The sequence below is a fragment of the Triturus cristatus genome, chromosome 1_1, assembly GCF_964204655.1.
Source record: "Triturus cristatus chromosome 1_1, aTriCri1.1, whole genome shotgun sequence".
NCBI classification, from domain to species: Eukaryota; Metazoa; Chordata; class Amphibia; order Caudata; family Salamandridae; genus Triturus; species Triturus cristatus.
The window spans coordinates 225,521,217-225,539,013 of NC_140579.1; the positions used below are offsets into that span (position 1 = coordinate 225,521,217).

At 43.4% G+C, this 17,797-nt stretch overlaps 1 protein-coding gene across 1 annotated transcript in view; it reads right to left on the reverse strand.

Moving 5' to 3' along the window:
* The window catches only part of SLC26A9 (solute carrier family 26 member 9), a 162,034-nt gene that overhangs the window by 105,254 nt on the left and 38,983 nt on the right, over positions 1 to 17,797 (reverse strand). The window contains exons 7-8 of the mRNA XM_085625264.1: positions 3,464 to 3,546; positions 1,972 to 2,119 (exon numbers count right to left, since the gene is read on the reverse strand). Coding sequence (XP_085481390.1) covers positions 1,972 to 2,119; positions 3,464 to 3,546 — 231 coding nt within the window. The remainder of the gene's footprint in view (positions 1 to 1,971; positions 2,120 to 3,463; positions 3,547 to 17,797) is intronic.

Sequence of the window (17,797 nt, forward strand, 5' to 3'; positions counted from 1 at the left end):
ATCGAAATTAGTTGCTATTCCACACAGCTACCCTGCCAGGTAGATGACTCCGCATATGGTTTTATGTGGGCAAAGTATAAACAAAAGATAATAGCCCTTACACAAATCTGAGAATCCTACAAGAAGGTTTCTCGAAATAAAGCTGTATTTTCAGCAAAAAGAAGGGTGATGGCTTTTGGCGCCGAAATGTGAGCCATCAGAGAATCCGTGTCCGGACCAAGACACACCTTTTCTTTAGCCCCGTTTTAACTTCACAATCACCTGTAATTTTCAAGTGAGCGAACCCTTCATATGTGTAGGGGTGGGCGCCGGACTTGGCTGCTTTTCATCACATTGTTTATTAGTAAAAACTAGTTTTGGAAATCTGAATTGAGATTTTATCTATTCCTGGGGCTTTGCCCAGCTTTGGACAGTAGAGTGCTAGACAGGCTACTTGCGATGAGCATTGCTCAAAGAGGACTCCTAACTTGTTTGTGATCTATCAGGTTCTGCAGTACCCTTAAGCAGGCTGATCATAGAATGGTGGTATCCTAGGATGACAATGAATGTGTGCAGCAGGTAGCAATATGTTTCTTTTTAGTGAAGAGAGGAAGGGATTATGCTCATTCTGTCACTCTCCAAATGTTGAATCACAATCCTGTCCTTAACTAAGACCCAGTGATGCACGTTGATGAGTTTTATCGATACGTCTTTCATGTCTTTTTGGTCAGTAGGAATACGATTGGCCATGATCCGAAGGAGATCATCCATTGAAACTCTTAATCCGTATTCTGCAGATGACAAGGTGATATGGTGTGAGACATAACTCAGGGATGCTTCAGATCGCATCATGTTAGAAACACAATCTCAAGGTGCATAATGGATGCTAAAACCTCCTGCCGCTATTTTCCTTTTTCACTACACTCCCTGCACAGGTCCATCCATCTCAGCTGCCATCTGATTCGGCAATTCAAAAGCCACCAGAGGCTTGTTATACTGCACTCTGTGATTATATAAACTGAAAGGATGCACTGATCTGTACTCCTGCTCCAGTGTTGTTTGATGGTTGAGCAAGGGATTGAAGGTAATGGAACACAGGGGCACCTTCAAATTCTGACTTCTCTGCTTACGGTGCTTTTTAGGACTAGCGTGTCAATTTTACTGCTGCTGTGTAAGTCCTCAGTTCACAGTGCTCAAGCACTCTATATAGAGAGGAGCTTCATCCATACACGTAGATATAGGAGCGAGGTTGTATGGGCTGATGTTGTATGAGCTTATAGGACTTACTAAAGACTCCTCAAATGTGTTTATTATAGTGATTAACAGCTGTTGGGGGAACAGAAGGCACACAGATGGCTCCAACTGCAAACCATCTTTCACTATTAGAAGAACATTATTGAATGTTTCTTCATACATGTACTAACTAAGCCCTACTTTGTTTGGAAATGTTAACACTTAGATTTATTTGTAGGCTTGATTCCCATTAGTATATGGAAAAGATGCTCTGGGACTAATAAAAGATACACTCACTTCTAAATGTTCATTTCACACTTCTCTGTGGGATCGCCCTTTTCTATTATGGGGTGACTAAGTTGTATATGCTAATTGGGCTTTCACCTTTTAAAAACTTGTTTCTTGCTTTCTAGGTTTAAAAGATGGCAGGTAGCTTGGATGTCCAGCACTGGGAGATTGGCACAATGTAAAATGAATGACTTGTTATGGAGTTTGGCTTAAGTGGCTTCCCCCCAGTGTCATCTTGAGGATTTTTGTGCCCTAAGCAAGAAATATTTTGGGTGCCCCTGTTTGGAACAGCTTTGAATTATAGGATGTTTTCCAAAATTCTAGCCCTGTGTTAGGTAACAATATTGAATTAAAAGTTAAGATGCAAAAATCCACCAAAGTGAACTAGACAGAAAGGTTACTTTCCCGGGGGACCCAAATAGTGGTTGTATAAATGGTTTAAAAGAGCAGCAACTGATATGTTTTTTTTACCTGATTTGGATCCACGTCATAGCCATGTTTAGCTCCTAGGGTTCGGCCCATGGCTAGGTTTATCACGTAGCCAACAACAGCAAGAGAGAATGCTGTGCCAACCATGTGTCCCCACCTGCTAACCTCTGGAATCACAGGCGTTGGGAAGCTGCAACAAAGAATCAAAAAATTACAAGTGGTATCGTCGGCAGCAGAAGCCTCAAAAGACACCAGTAGATTGCATCTTTGTAGGATATTAACATGGCAACCAACATTTACCATCTTCAACATACTAGATTAGGTGCATGGTGAGCCTGTAACCAGGGCCGGACTAACCATTGCGGGCATCGGGCATTTTCCTGGAAGGCTGGAAGGGTGGGGGCTGGTTTTGGAGTGGAGGTGGCCATTTTGGCAGCTGTGCTGCAATATCGGCCCCCAGTAACAAAATCAGCAGTGCTGGGGCCCTCTTTAGTTAAGTAACAGTGCTTCACACTTGCACCTTCGGCCACCGGCTTCCGCCTTCCCCCATCCCATGCGGGTGGTCCGATAAAACTGCCACGGCTGATTGGTGTTTTCAGTTCGGCCCTGCTTATAACATGTAGAATTCGAAATAAATAAATAATTTAAAAGGGTAGGTGCCCAGGCTTTGGTCTTGATTGAGCCTCCTGCCTCTTTCTTCTACTGTCCTGCATGTCCTGTTTGAAGCTCACAATCAAATTTTTGAGCCTTTCTTTCTCCATTTGTCACTGTTTTACCATTGTTCTCCTTATTTCTCCCTTTTCTGCCTTTCTATCTCTTGGTCAAAGTCTGATGGTGACAAATAAGTGCTGCTTGGCAAAAACGAGCACAAGTGCTCACAAACTACACCACTAGCATAAATTAAGCACTGAAGCCAGAACTGTTTCAACTACCAATAGCAACGCATTAGTCTCAATATCTGCTTCTTCATCCTCAGATTGGGTCAATGTGGGTCCGCCTAAAAATGTAATTCGAAATGCATCTTGGGCCATCAATGATGAACTAGGATCATTGAAGGGATCTTTTATAACTTTGTATTGAAAGGCCTTGTGAACAATTAAAGATCTCTTCCAATTTTGCAAATAAAAGTGGAGCGGTTGCTTGCACCTCCCTTATGAAATTCACTGGATACAATGAAGAGATGTGATCTATCTTTCAAGTGCACAAAAATTGACAACCTTTTGATGCGTTATGGTGGCCTCAGTGGCAGTATGGATCAATGACCAAAACTTGTTTCTGGGGCTACCGATTCAAATGTCACTGCTCCAGCTGCAACAAATAAAATCATAGTCCGAGAAGGTTTGAAACCTATTTTGTTGGGTTTCATAATGTTTTGAGCTGGATGACACTGTCCCTTAATGGTTTGCGTGACTTCAACACTTAAAGAAGCCATATACAACTTAAATGTACATGTCTAAGCTCTTGAAGTCAGCAACAGTTGTTAGATGTGGGCTTGATCAGTAACTTGCTAAACCCTTACTGATTGACTACTTACCCAAGGGGAATTTCACCAACAATATTAATATCATATTTTTTAGGCAGGCCTAGACTTCCGGAAATTGCAGTGGAAACAATAACCTGAAAAACACAAAGAGAATATGAAGATTCTAGAAATAAAAAAATTAAAATGGAAAAATAAATTTGTGTTGGGTGACAACAACATTGGTGTGAACAATAAAAAGAAGTATAGAATGATACAGTGTGAAATTAGCATGCCATTAAATACAGGACTGATAAGTTTGTTTATATGGACACCTCCAGCGCCAGCGGCGGCTCCTCCGAAATGGCGGAGGAGCTTCACCTCACTAGCTCAGAGCCAGCAGCAAAAAAATAAACCATATTTCAGTATTGTTTTGTTTTTAAGCCACTGGCTCAGCCAGCATGTGCAGGGAGGGGCGGGGCAGAGGCATGGCAGAGGGGAGGAGAGCTAGTGCACTCCCTAAGTGCTCATGTGTGTTTGGCTGGCAGTCTCAGGTCAACCAAAACTCACATGCGCACTTAGGTTTCTCCAACCCGGCTGTATTGAACAGCTGAGTTGGAGAAAGCCCACAGACTTCCTGGTCTGAGCATGGCGTCTTTCTAGCCTGCTCAGGCCAATCCCCACACTGCTCTGCAGCGAGGGATTGGACAGGGAGTTTGTGACTAGCCTACAGTGTCTGCTTGGACAAGAAAGTCCCAGCACCAAAGCACGATGTGGGAGGCGGCCGGCAGCAGGTAAGTTTAACTTTTTAAAGATGCTTTATTATTCTTATTCCTATTATGTTCCACCCAGCCTCCCTGTGCCCCACCAGCGCTTCCTCCTGTGCTTCGTCCCACGCCCCTGCCCTCCACTTTGTGTATGTGGCGGCCGCCACTGTCCAGCTCTAAAAAGATCCTTATTGCAGGTGAAGGCCTCCGGCTTCTGTCATCCTTAACCTCTACATAGAGCCCATTGGGGCTCTACTCACAGATAACAGCATCAAGATTCAGCAATATGCTGGCGATACACAACTTTAGTCTCCTGTGCTTCAGACACCCAGCACCTTAAACATTGCTAGCATATCATCCAAACCAAGGATGTCCAGCGCCTACCTGAAGTTCAACTCAACCAAGAGAGAATTCCTTTTATTTGCCATAAACAACAAGCAAGAAATATCACCAACCTACCTCATTGATATGAACCTTGGCTGCGTCAAACCCCACCTGTTACTGAATGCCAACTCTCTTGGATACAGCCTCGATATCAGTCTCAACGTCAAGGAATACACTGCAAAAACAAATGTCAGTCTGGTACCAGCTATTGCTTCTAAAGAAATCGTTTCTTCCAGAAAATGACTTCCGAACTGCTGTTCAAACTCTTGTACTCTCCCATGGCGTTCCAGACTCCACACTGACAACCACTAACTCTCATAAGGAAATCCTTCACTCTGCAATACATCACATCCAGGGCCTGAGGAGATATTATCACCACTATCGTGATCGAGCGCTATTGCCTCCTCTGGCCAGCCTGCACCATCTTCAAAACCAGCTGCATCATTTTTGAAGCAATCATGACCAGCACCCCTTCTTATCTTGCTCACCATCTGTTGGCTCATTTCACACCTGTAGCCAGGACACATCTTATTGGAGTCTATGATGTATACAAAGGAAAAAACGCAAGGCAGCAGTCCATTTCCATTTATGCACCCAGTATCTGGAACAACATCCACCTATCCATCAGGACCGCCCATACACTGTTCCAATTTGGGGCAAAGTTGAAGGAGCATCTCTCTAAAAAACACTTTATCGCAATTCGCTAACAATCCACAAACCTGCAACCTCTCACATCACTCATTGACTGGATGGTTGAATTAGCCCCTGTACAGTGCTCCAATACTTTGTTGCATGAAAAACGGAATGTAGGGAAGTAAAAAAGAGAGAAGAGGAAATCTAAATTTATTGTTAGAAGGTGGTGTGTTTTGAAGAAAAGGAATTGCACTATGTGTGTGACTTAAAATGGGTGTTTTGTGCTCACAATGCATATAACATTGGTTGTCGGACACTGTTCCTGAGCAGGCCAAGGCAGGAGAAGGAGTTTTAGGAGCATCTAAACCCTTACAATAACACTGTAGTCCTTATTTACAAACTAGTGAATGACTCTTCAGACTGACCATCTGCTTCCATCTTGCCCCCATCTCGTCATGCATGCTCAAACAAAGGCTTCAAATACTGTATCCCGTTGTGTGGGTACCTGTTTTGACTTCTTACTTATCAGTCACCTAAACCCCACCTACCCAGGATGAAACAAGCATATCATCTAGTGAACAAATGATGAATAACCAACATATCTGAAACATTTCCTTTTTTAACATCTTCCAACAGCAACTAGATATTTGTGTTATCACCTCAAGCATGCCCCTGTGCCTTTTCATTCTTCCCCGTCCTGTTCTGTCTGAAACCAGACCAATTCCACATTCCACATCAGAGTTTACCTCTGTCTGCTTGTCACTTCCTGGTTTCTCCATGTACTCCATCAGGCAGATAGCTAGAGGAGGGAGAATAGCAACTCTCACTTGCACTATGCTGCAGCTAGCTCACTTCTGTTCTGTGTTGGTGTGAACTGGAAGGGGGGATTCTGATGGATACTTCTAACCGCAAATACCTGACCTTGTGAATATCACCAGGTGCCAGACTGCTGTGAGCACTGTTAAAGGTTATTTTTGACCCTTTCAGCCTTTTTACGTTTGTCAAACCAGCACACGTGTTTAAATCACCTGTTGTGATGCGCTTAATTAAAGGTTTGCAGCATATTTTTCCAACTAAGTCCTTTGTTATGCCACTGGGACTTAAATATGATCCTCACTTTTCTCATGTGTACTCCTTTTGAACCAATGCAAGCTTGTTTATTGCACCTTCTCACTTTAAAACCAGTTACTCTGGTTGTGATAATATCCACACATCGGGTGAGTGGGCTTTAGGCCCTCTCAGTTCAACCTCCCTATACAGCTTCTTTCAAGAAAAACTGGTGTTAAGGACTCGGAGCTTCATTCCTAACGTAGGTGGTAATGCCTTTTCATGTCGGACTCTTCCAAACTCATCCCTTAAAAGAGGAAGGGAGACATCATCGTTTGGATTCCAAGAGAGCGCTCAGCTTTTACATCAATTGCACCAAGGAACATCGGGTGGATAATAAGCCCTTTATGGAATTCTCTATGGCAAAGAAGTGCAAGACTGTGCAGAAACAGATCATCTCTCAGTAGAGAGCCGTCTGCATTAAGATCTGCTGTACATTAGCTAAGAAGCAGCCTCCAGAAGGTCTGAGGGCTCATTCCACCAGGGCCAAGGCTGGTACAACTGCTTTGCATGCAGAGTGCCAGTCCTGAAAATCTGTCAGGCAGCTATGTGAGCTTCAGTGCACACGTTCATGAAGCACAACTACCTTGACAGTCACGTCTGTTGCAATGGATATTTTGCCCATTTGTCCTGCAGGACTTTTTAGTCTGAGCTATTCTAAAGACACACCACCTTGGGGTATACTGCTTTGGTATCTATTCACAAGGTGAGGAATCTGTGGTTAGAAGTATCCATCAGAAGAATAAGTTACTTACCTTTGGTAATGCTCTCCCTGGTGGATACTCTATCTAACCGCAGACTACTCACTACCCCCCAACCTCCCCATTCTAGGAATGGTCTACTAAAAAGGTCCCAGTTTAGGAATCTGCACACTGGTTCTTCCAATTTGTTGATGGGCTCCTCGTCAGAAGGTGCAAATGAACCATGAAACAAACGGATATCAGCACATGGGTGGCACTTCACTTATGTGCGGCTCCATTTGTCACTTTGGTAGAGGAAAGGCGTCAACGAGCGGTGTCACAGTACCACATACCCGCACTCAGGAGCACTGCTTTTGAGTTTTGCAGAGTCGTAAGGAATCTGGGGTTACATAGAATATCCACCATAAAGAGAGATATTGAAGGAAAATAACTTGTTCTTTAAGACTGGTTTCTTTCATTCTTCAAAATTGGTGCTGTCAACTATATTTAGCGGGAGCTCCTGCTTTCTTCTCCAGTTGCCTGCATTAGTGATCATGTCTTTGAGACATTGAGAAGAATCTTGATTCCTACCACTGGTTTTGCATTGTTCCTGCCTCACTTCCTGTGGATGCCTTGTGAAGCATTCTGTTTTAATTTGTGTATTCCTTGCCTCACAGTCCCACCTTCTTTAAGCAATATATTTCTACTTTGTTATTTTGTATTTCTTTCTTTTTTGTTGGGTTGTCTTCCTTGTGTTCGTTAGCCTTGTCTGTAACCTTGATCCTGTGACACTTCCAAGAAGCAGCAAAGCATTACGTGTCCTACGGCATATTGGGTACATCCTGGAGTTCCTTTTTCTGAAGTCTAGCTCATGTTTCTTTGCACAAACAGGGCATTACTTGCCCAAGTGCTTATTCTTGATCATTCCAACAACATTTTCCTAAGCTTCCAAGTTTTCCCTATGTGATATACAACTAAAGTGCTTAATCTGATCAGACCTTGTTCCATGGTACTTTTGCTTCTTTCCTGTCCTTATCCATGTCTCTGAATACAACCATCTCTTTTCCTCTACAGGTCTATGACCACAATTTCCTCTTATGAATAGCTTTGTATGTTCCTCGTTAGGTCTCGCTGAGCCCAGCGCATGCGCTGGCTCGAAGAGACATTTTGTATGTGGGCATTTCAAAGTGCTGCTGGCTGGCCTAACACTTGCGTTCACGCGATCGTGCACGCGCGCAGCCGGCCGCCAGCAGCACTTTGAAAACTCGTGTGTCATCGCGATCGCGATCACTTTCGCTTTCAGAGCGATCGCGATGACGCACGCGCATTCATGAAATTTGCAGTTTCCCATTTTACATTACCTGAAACAATGTTTTCCTCTCAGCAAGTTAATTTTCACTGTAGTGCATTCAATTCAGCCAAGCTTTCAAACGTAGAACTGTTGTGCAAGACTGCTTGTTACTCCAAGTCCGTAGCGGAACCAGCGTACGTGCTTACAGCTTCAGGGTTCTTCAAGACGCGACATTCGAGTGTTTTTTTTTATGTCAGTCCCCCGGGGCACAAGCAGGCATCCACTTCTGTCTTTTTGCTGAGATCAGCTGTCCACACAGAAGTGGATGCCTGCTTGTGCCCCGGGGGAACTGCAGGACAGCCGTTAGCATTTGCAATTCAATAGGTCCCTAGTAGGCTTACAGTGTACAGGCGCCTCATGCATGGATGGCGCATTGTATTCTCTGATCGTGGCTTTACTGATGATCTTCTCTCACCTTGATGGCCCTGGTCGTAGCTCTGCTTGCTCTTCTCTGCACTGCCTGCTCACACAGGCTCTCCCCCAGGCCCCAGCTGTCTTTTACTGCCATACGCCAGTTACAAGATTGACTCCCCCCTCAAATGCCGTTCAGTAGCTCGGACTGACGCTTGGCAGGCACCCGCATTTCAAAGGGACGGTGCAATGAGCCTAACTCTTCCCCCGTGCAATTTGCCTTTCAATGCCAGAGGCCAGACGTGACCGCTCGGGCACCAGCCCTACCGTCATCGATATTGCACCTTTCTAATAGCTGGCTGTCCATGCACCATACCTGCCGTTTTTTAAAATTGATCCTTTCCCAAACCCATCAACTACTTACATGCTACTTATTTCTAGCCCTCATGGCTTTCATTGGCTAGCTGTACTGTGGTAAATATTCTTTTACCTAGACTGAATTTCATACGGAATCTAAAATAAAGTAAAATAGCTCAGAATAATAAGAGGCAGAATCCGTGGTATAAGAGGTTTTCTGAATGAGCTTTATTCCAAAATGGCCGACTCGAGTGGCGGCCTTCAGGTTCCGTCACCACGAGGGTTCAGGAAGTGAAGTACAATACTTTATTGACAAGAAGTAACTTTTATAGGTCATACATTACAATGAAACGAATGTAGAGGGTGTAACAATTGATAAGAGAAATGACATAGTAAATACGTAATCGAAACTAGGCGTAATAATGAGCAAGAAGAAACATGATTGGCTCTGATTATCACACATAGGTGGATCTATAAGATAATACTCAACATAGATGCGCGCGCAGCAGCATGACGTGTAATTGACGTGCAACTAGGGGGTGAAGGGGACTTGACATTTAGCTCTACATGTGGAGACGAAAAGTCTGGGGGGTCAAGTCAACCTAATCCCAAATCATATCTAACATCCTATGTTTAGAGAACTATGTTATCCACAAGGAAGGACTCTCGGACAGAATCTATTCTATACTGACTGTGCGTGCATGTACAAGCGTCTAAGTGTCTATATGAGATGCAAGGGGCAGAAACTTTCCATGGTAACAGGGCTATGAATTACTTGCATGAAGACAGCGAGGCCAGGCCCTTTTGCTCGGTAGCTGGAAGAATGTTTACTTAAACTACTAGACAGGAATGCATCGGCTGAGGAGCAAAGTAGATAATTCGAAGGTGAAATACGGTTTCTTGGCAGGCAGGCAAAACTGGCCGAGGCAGGCACCGTTAGCCGCACAGGGAGTAGGACAAAGTTCATGGATACAGATGCGAGCTCAAGCTGAAGCTGTCAGAGACAGAGAGCAGGGAAAGGCTTTGAGGACAGAATCGGGCCTATTCTGCCTGAACTGTAAAAATAGAGTAACTTAGCCATATAAAGTCGGTGGCCTTTCATACTTCATACTCGAATATCCAGCCCATTGATGGCGGATCTGACAGAGAACATGTTGATGGTGGACGCACATATGTTTGCGTCTTGGAAACTGGAACTGGAGGGAACATACATGTACTTGTAACATGCATATAGAATCGTTGGGGTCCAAGATAGGGGACATAACTGACCAGGAAAATCCACATTTCCACATTCCCTCCTTGTCCCCTACTTGCCCTTCAAGAGATATCAATCTTCATTATTCCATCGATTTGCTCATGGAGCATCATTTCTTCTTCCTTCTTCTTCCGGCATTTTGAACGAGAACCTTGATATGGAATGCACGATGTGGCACACAGACCACAAATCGCTGGTCCACATTGCAGGCATAAACAGCAACTGAAGAGCATAAGAAGGCCAATTCCTAGGAAGGATAGAACTCTCCATCCCCAGGCTGATATCACACTCCAAAACCACCCGGACCACGTCCAAGTGCCTGGATTCTCGTGTATCTGGCTCACAATCTTATGAAGGCGTGTTATAGCTTTATATACAGATGGCGAATTTTCTGGTATGAATATGCAGCAGCTGGATCCGATGACCCTGCAAGCTCCGCCCCTATCGGCCAGGATGACGTCAAGAACAAGACGATTCTGAAGAACAACAATTCTCATCGCTGATTGTTCCTCTGTCAGATTGCCTAGGGCGGCTATAGTCTCGTTTACTACAGCTTCAAGAGTCTTGGTTAGTCTACGTATCAGCTTACTATTTGATATTGTACCTATATAGGGAAAGATACCTTTATTGAAATCTACATACTTGTCCCATGCCGTCTCAGTATAATCGACAACTGGGAGATCTCTTCGCTTTCTATTGTGTACTAAATGAACATTTCGATAATAATCAGGAGGAGCTAGGAAAACAGGTGGCAAAAGGAATGCTATGTAACAGGTACCATCCCAATCTAGAGGCAGACGCATATATGCCGTCTGACCACATATAAAGTAAGAATGGCGAGAAGCTCTAAATGAAGATTTACCTCGATCACTATATTCTACTGTAGTAACGCATTGGCTATGGCCCATATATATGGAACCAACTTTTCTTACACATAATTCACCCTGAACTGGAAATACTGACATAGTGGGCAGAATTATTTCAACTTCGGATTTGACATTCAGAATCATAAGATTAGGTGTAAAATTACCTAATTTATACACTTCATTTTCTAGATCAGTTCCTGTTCTACTGGGGTGACCCTCCTTATTAGGGTGACAGACGTTGAATAAAACTAGATTCAGATTTCCCCATATCCAATGTTGTTGATAAACTGCTGTGTCTGGGTCTATGGAATTTAGTAAGCTAAACCATGCTCCACAGGAGCCATTATGTGTGAACGGATGTGGAAAGAAAGGCAGAACTCCTTTGTTATTCTGATAGGGAGGGAGTCGGCCACACACCCAACAATTGGTGGCATTACTAGTCTGATGGGAATGATGCAACATACTAATGAAAGTGTTATTGCGCAGCGCAAGTCTATAAGATAATTCATGTGGTGGTAGGTCACTAAAAGAATGTTCAGCAGCAACATTATAAACATGTCTAGAAATAGGATGATATATGTGCAAAATCACACTCGTAATTATTATTAAAAGACTCAATAAAAACAGAATTAATAATGTCCTCATACAGTAGCTACGCAGTGATTTACAATACGCCTGTCGTTTCAGCATTTCTCGGGTATTTTCTCTACTCAGGTCCAAGGGATACATGTCAGAGACAATTCAACCGCTTCACCTTGGAGAGGACTTAAACAATCAAATTGCTCGACTGTTTGGGCCTAAGCTTTAATTTATAGTTCTGAGAGTCATTCTGTTCAACAAAGGGAAGTTTTGAATCAGTCTGTGAGGGAGTGCAGGGCACAGTGTCTATATCCGAGGATAGTCCATGAAATTTCTTGATGTGGCTGGAATGTATCCAGCCCTTGCGGCCCTCAACTTTCACGGCTGTTCTTGTGGTCAACAGGACTAGCTTGGGTGCCTTCCACCTGGGCTCCAACTGGGTCTTGCGGTCGAAATTCCTCACAAACACCAGATCACCCGGAACAACGTCATGGGGTTTCACCTCAGTGTTGTCAGGAAAGGCTGCAGCCACCTGTGAACGACAAGATTGTAGTGCAGACATCAAGGAAGCCAAGTAATCTGTTAGCATATCACAATTAACATCAGTTATTTTACGTGGTATAGGCGTCCCCCACATATTTGGTGGTCTTCCGAAGATCACCTCATACGGGGATAGCCCTGTTCGAGAGTGTGCTACCATTCTTATGTAAAACAGTGCAACTGGTAAGGCTACTATCCAGTCAACACCTTTCTCCTTACATATTTTAGACAATCTGATTTTCAAAATTTGATTATGTCGTTCCACGAGACCTGCTGCCTCGGGGTGTCGGACACAGTGGAATTTCCACTGATATCCCAACAAAAGTGAGACATGTTTCATTAATTCGGATGAGAAAGGCTGGCCGTTATCTGAATATATAACACGTGGTAAACCGTACCGTGGGAAGAATTCTCGAACTAACTGTTTGGCAGTAGTCGGGGCCGTGTAATCTGATACTGGGTACGCCTCAGTCCATCGGGAGAGAGCGCAGACAACTACAAGAACATATTTAAATCCTCGACATCGTTCCATCTGGATATAATCCATTTGGAGTACTTCAAAAGGATGATCAGGAGTCTGAAATCCACCCTGTTCTACGGGAACACTTTTTCCTGGGTTGAACTGACAACATATCATACAGGTACGGACTTTTTGTTTAGCTGCTGCTCGTAAATGTTTATTGAACCAAATGTGTTGAATGCTATCTAGCATAGCTTTCTCCCCTAAATGCGCCGGACTGTGAATTGTAGCTATAATGGCTTGGACCATAGAGTCAGGAAGAAACCATACAGATTTCTCCTTCGTCATCCATCCTTGATCTGTCTGGATCCCTCCTAGTTCAGTCCATTTCTTTAATTCTTCTGCAGTAGCATGTGTCTGTATGTCAATTACGTCAAGTGCGGGATCCTTAATTGTCATACACTGTGTTGGTGTCTGAACTATTGGCTTTGTCATGTCGAATGTGCGAGTCTGAGCAGTCTGTTTAGCTGTTCTGTCAGCTAAATCATTGCCTTGAGAAATGATATCAGTAACCTTCGTGTGTGCTTTACATTTCATAATCGATATAGCAGTGGGTAGATGTATTGCATCTAACAAGGCATGAATGAGGGGACCGTGCTGAATGTGGGCACCATGGGAAGTTAAATAACCTCTCTCTCGCCACAGCACGCCGAAGTCGTGTACAACTCCGAATGCATAACGTGAGTCAGTGTATACATTAACTTTCTTATTTGTGACTTGAATACAGGCTTGTGTTAGAGCAATAAGTTCTGCTGCTTGGGCTGACAAAGTATCTATACAGTTTGTCTCAATAACTTCAGTGTCTGTTGTGACTGCATACGCGGCCACTAAATCTCCTGTACTTGTTCTCATGCACGATCCGTCTACATACAACGTCAGGTCTGGATCTAACAATGGAACGTCTGTCAAGTCTTGTCTAGGTTTCGTCTTTATTTCAATAATCTCAACACAATCATGAGCTAGTGGGTCTGTTCCAATTACAGGTAACAGTGTAGCAGGATTCAATGTATTACAACGTCGGATCTCTATGTGTGGCTGAAACAATGTCAGTTCATAACCGGTAAGTCTTGCTATGGTCAAGTGTTGTGTTTGCGTTCGGTTCACAAGAACCTCTACTGCATGTGGTACTTGTACTGTCAATGGATGTCCTAACACTATGGCATCGCTCTGTCTGATTGCTAAAGCTGTTGCTGCCACTGATTTCAGGCACGCAGGCAAAGCCTGAGCTACGGGATCTAATGTACTGGAAAAATAAGCGCATGGCTTGCGTGATCCTGCTTGTTCCTGAGTGAGTACTGACAAGGCAGTACCTTCGCGTTCTGTAACAAAGAGTGTAAAATGTTTGCTATAACATGGTGTTGCTAAAACAGGTGCTTGACATAAAGCTTTCTTTAAGTTTTCAAAAGCTTGTGTATGTTCCTGAGTCCAAGGGAGAACAGTCGATGTGGCTGCCTCCTGTGTGGTTAACTGAATGAGTGGTTTTGCTAGGAATGCATATTGAGGGATCCACTGCCTACAATATGAAGTGAGGCCTATGAAAGCCCGCACCTCCTTTTGTGTCTGGGGTATTGACATGTTAGCAATTAACTGGATGCGATCTGGTGTAAGCTGCCTTCCCTCCTTGGACAGCGAGTGACCAAGATAAATAACTCGCTGGACACAGAATTGCAGCTTAGAAGGAGACACCTTGTGCCCCTTGTCGGCTAGAAAATGTAAAACTGTCAGAGAAGCCTTTTCACATTCTGATTCGCTTCTCGCGGTGATCAGTAGATCATCGACATATTGAAGTAGTGCAGTATTGACTGGCATGTGGATACTGTCAAGTTCTCGTTTCAGTGCTTGGCTGTAGATGCTGGGACTTTCTGTGAATCCTTGGGGAGCGCGTGAGAATTTAAAACTGCGCCCATTTAAACTGAATCCGAACAAATATTGGCTTTCCGGATCTATGGGGACGCTGAAAAAGGCATTCTTGAGATCAATTACAGTAAAGAATGTTGCTTCGGAATCAATTGCTGTCAATAATGATGATATATCGGGGACCACAGGAAATTGTGGCACAATGCACTTGTTTAGTTCACGCAAATCAATAACCAATCGGTATACTGGCGGAGCAGTAGGATCAGTTCGTTTAAGAATCGGAATTATCGGTGAATTACATACATTGGAGTTTGTTTCTACAACTACTCCTTGGGCAATTAGCTCATCAATGATTTTCAGCAAAGCCACTACAGCATCTTGCGGTAACTTGTATTGTCGCATTCGTGGTAGTACCACTCCTGCCTTGAGTGTGACTCGATATGGTGTAATATTCATGCAACCAACATCAGTAGGGCCTTGTGCCCATAGATGTGTAGGTAAAGTCTGTAGTCGGGGATCCATGTCTCTAGACACATAGTGACCTTTAAAATCGCGTAAAAACAACCTTACTCCTTCCGGAGAACAACATATTATGGCTCCTAGGGCTTTCAGAGTTTTAATTCCTAACAGATTTTCTGGGCATGATTTAGTAAGCAATAAATCTGTAGTTCGTGTCAAAGGTCCTATCGTAAGTGGAAGAGGCTGTGATACTTCATTAACAATAGGTTTTCCTGAAAAACCAAGGGAGATATTCTGAGAGCCTGAGAGGGGTGCCCCTGGAACTTCACTACGTTTTATAGTTGTTCGACTTGCCCCTGTATCGAGTAAGAATTTTCTATCTTGACCTAACAATTCACTATGTACATAAGGTCCTTCTTGATCTACAGGAATCTCGATAAGGGGTAAGTCAACTTCCCTCTCTAGGCTGGCTCATGCATAACGCTGATACTCAGGGTATTCATACTGTGCGGTCTGATACATTTGTCGTGTTGTGGTTTGTGTGGCAGTAGCAGGCAACGGTGGTGCAGCTGGCACAAACTGTATTGGCTGTTGTGCGGCTGGCATGGCCTGGGCGTGCTGCATAGCTCCTTGTTCATTCTGATCCTGTCTGAGTGGCCGTTGTCTTTCTTGTGTTTTACCTATGGCGATATTATGTTTTAAAACTGGACAATCGTGTACGTAATGACCTGGCTTTTTGCAATAATTGCATGTCCCTTTTACCGGTCCTGCTGAATCGGAATGTATCATACCCTTTTTATGTCCTTCCGCTGGTACTGTCTGAGACACTAGCATTTTCATTTTTGTATCTTTCATACGTCTTTGTTCGTGCTCTTGTTCATCTCTAATTCTATTGTGATGATACTGTAACATTTGTAGCATTTGTGACGGAGTGTTACTTTGCCAGGTACTCTCGAATTTCAATATTCTATTCTTTACTGGAGGGAATGCATTTTCTACTAATTTTGTCACAAATAAATGTGGATACGACTCGCTACTTGTTTTTATACCACTATTTATTCCAAAACATTTTTCAAATCGGGCATAATAATCACTTGTGTCTTCATCATGCTTTTGTTTACAGGCTGAGATTGCACCCCAATCTTCCTTTTTCGTAGTTAATAAACGTGGCAGTACTTGTACTAGTAAACCTGGTAATGCTTTAACTTTATCCCCGAGCCCTGAACCTGCAGTTCGGGCCTTTTCTTCCGTTTCTAATGCTGTCCAATCTATCTTTTGGTCGCCCACTTCCCACTCTTTTTCTTTCAGTTTTTCATAAATGCCAGCAGGCAAGAGCACCTTTAATATCGTCATAATATCAGGATAGGTATACTCTCCCATCAGTAACATGTCCTTAATTTCTCGGTGGAAACCCGCTGGGTCTTTGTCATGACTGGGTACTACTTTCTTCATTTCTAACAATTCAATTTTTGTTATGGGTGTGTATACAAATACACGGTGAAACTGATTGTCTTCGCCTTTTATTGGGTGCACTTCTCGTAAGGGATTTTGTCTATCCATATAATACGGCATTCTTTCTTTGCGGGACAGCGAGAATGAATCCGGACTTACAAAAAGGACATACTGTTTACGTGACACTAGTATTTCTTTAATTAACTTGTTACTAGAACCTCTCCATCTGTTCGCGAGTAGTTCCGTTAATATATTAGGTAAAGGACCAGGGTCAGCATGTTGGCTCTTATATAATATAAGGAGTTGCTGAATCATATAGATTCCAGCTAAACGTTGTTCATCTGCACTGAGGTTAAAAAACGTGTGTGCTACGGTCTCATCACCGTATTTTTCAGGACTGTCAATCCAGTGAACGGCTGATCTGGCTAATTCTTTCTCATCCATGGAATCGAGGAGGTGGTAACCCCTTCGTTCTCGTAGTATTTTATCTGCGGCTTGAAACAAATGTTCAGGAGACTTCAGATTTATTACAGGCGTCGGATACGTTCTGCTATTATTTGGACATACAGAGTGTATGGGATCAGAAAAACATCTAGTATTATTACAGGATCTTCCTCTGCCTACGTAGGCTATGGTCTCTGACTGTCTTGCGGAATTCCCTGATTCGGACACTTCATCTTGCTCCAACTCGTCTGTTTCCAATCTTTCTTCGTGAATACGTTCTATTTCTTTACGGATTTTTCGGCACATGGCTATTATACAGTTTTGCTTATCGTGTCTCCCTTCTGATATATTCTGGCTCCATCTTGTAAGAATAAGCATTACATTCGGGTCTACCCCTGGTCGGTCTTGATTTCTGATCATACAGTTTATGAGGAAACGTAACAGTTCCCCCTGTATCTCTACTTTCTGGAATTCCATAGCTCTGTTAATACATTCTGGATCTCGCCCTGTTTGAACAAAATGATATATTTTATCTAGATGCGCAGTCATTCCTGGTAACCTCGCTAAATACTCTGCGGCTCGTCTGATACGTAATGATGCCAGGACCATTTCGTCCTCTTTACCGACCACCGGGTCATATCTACAATCTATAAGGAGCTCCTTAAGCGTACGTTCACTTACGAATTTGGGTGTACGTGAATGCGCTGACTCTTGAAAAACAAGTTTATTTATTCTAGGTGGCGTAAAAGTATTGCTAGCACCTCCCGTGGCCCCATCTGGGGCGTCGGGTGTGAATGGATTCGTCGA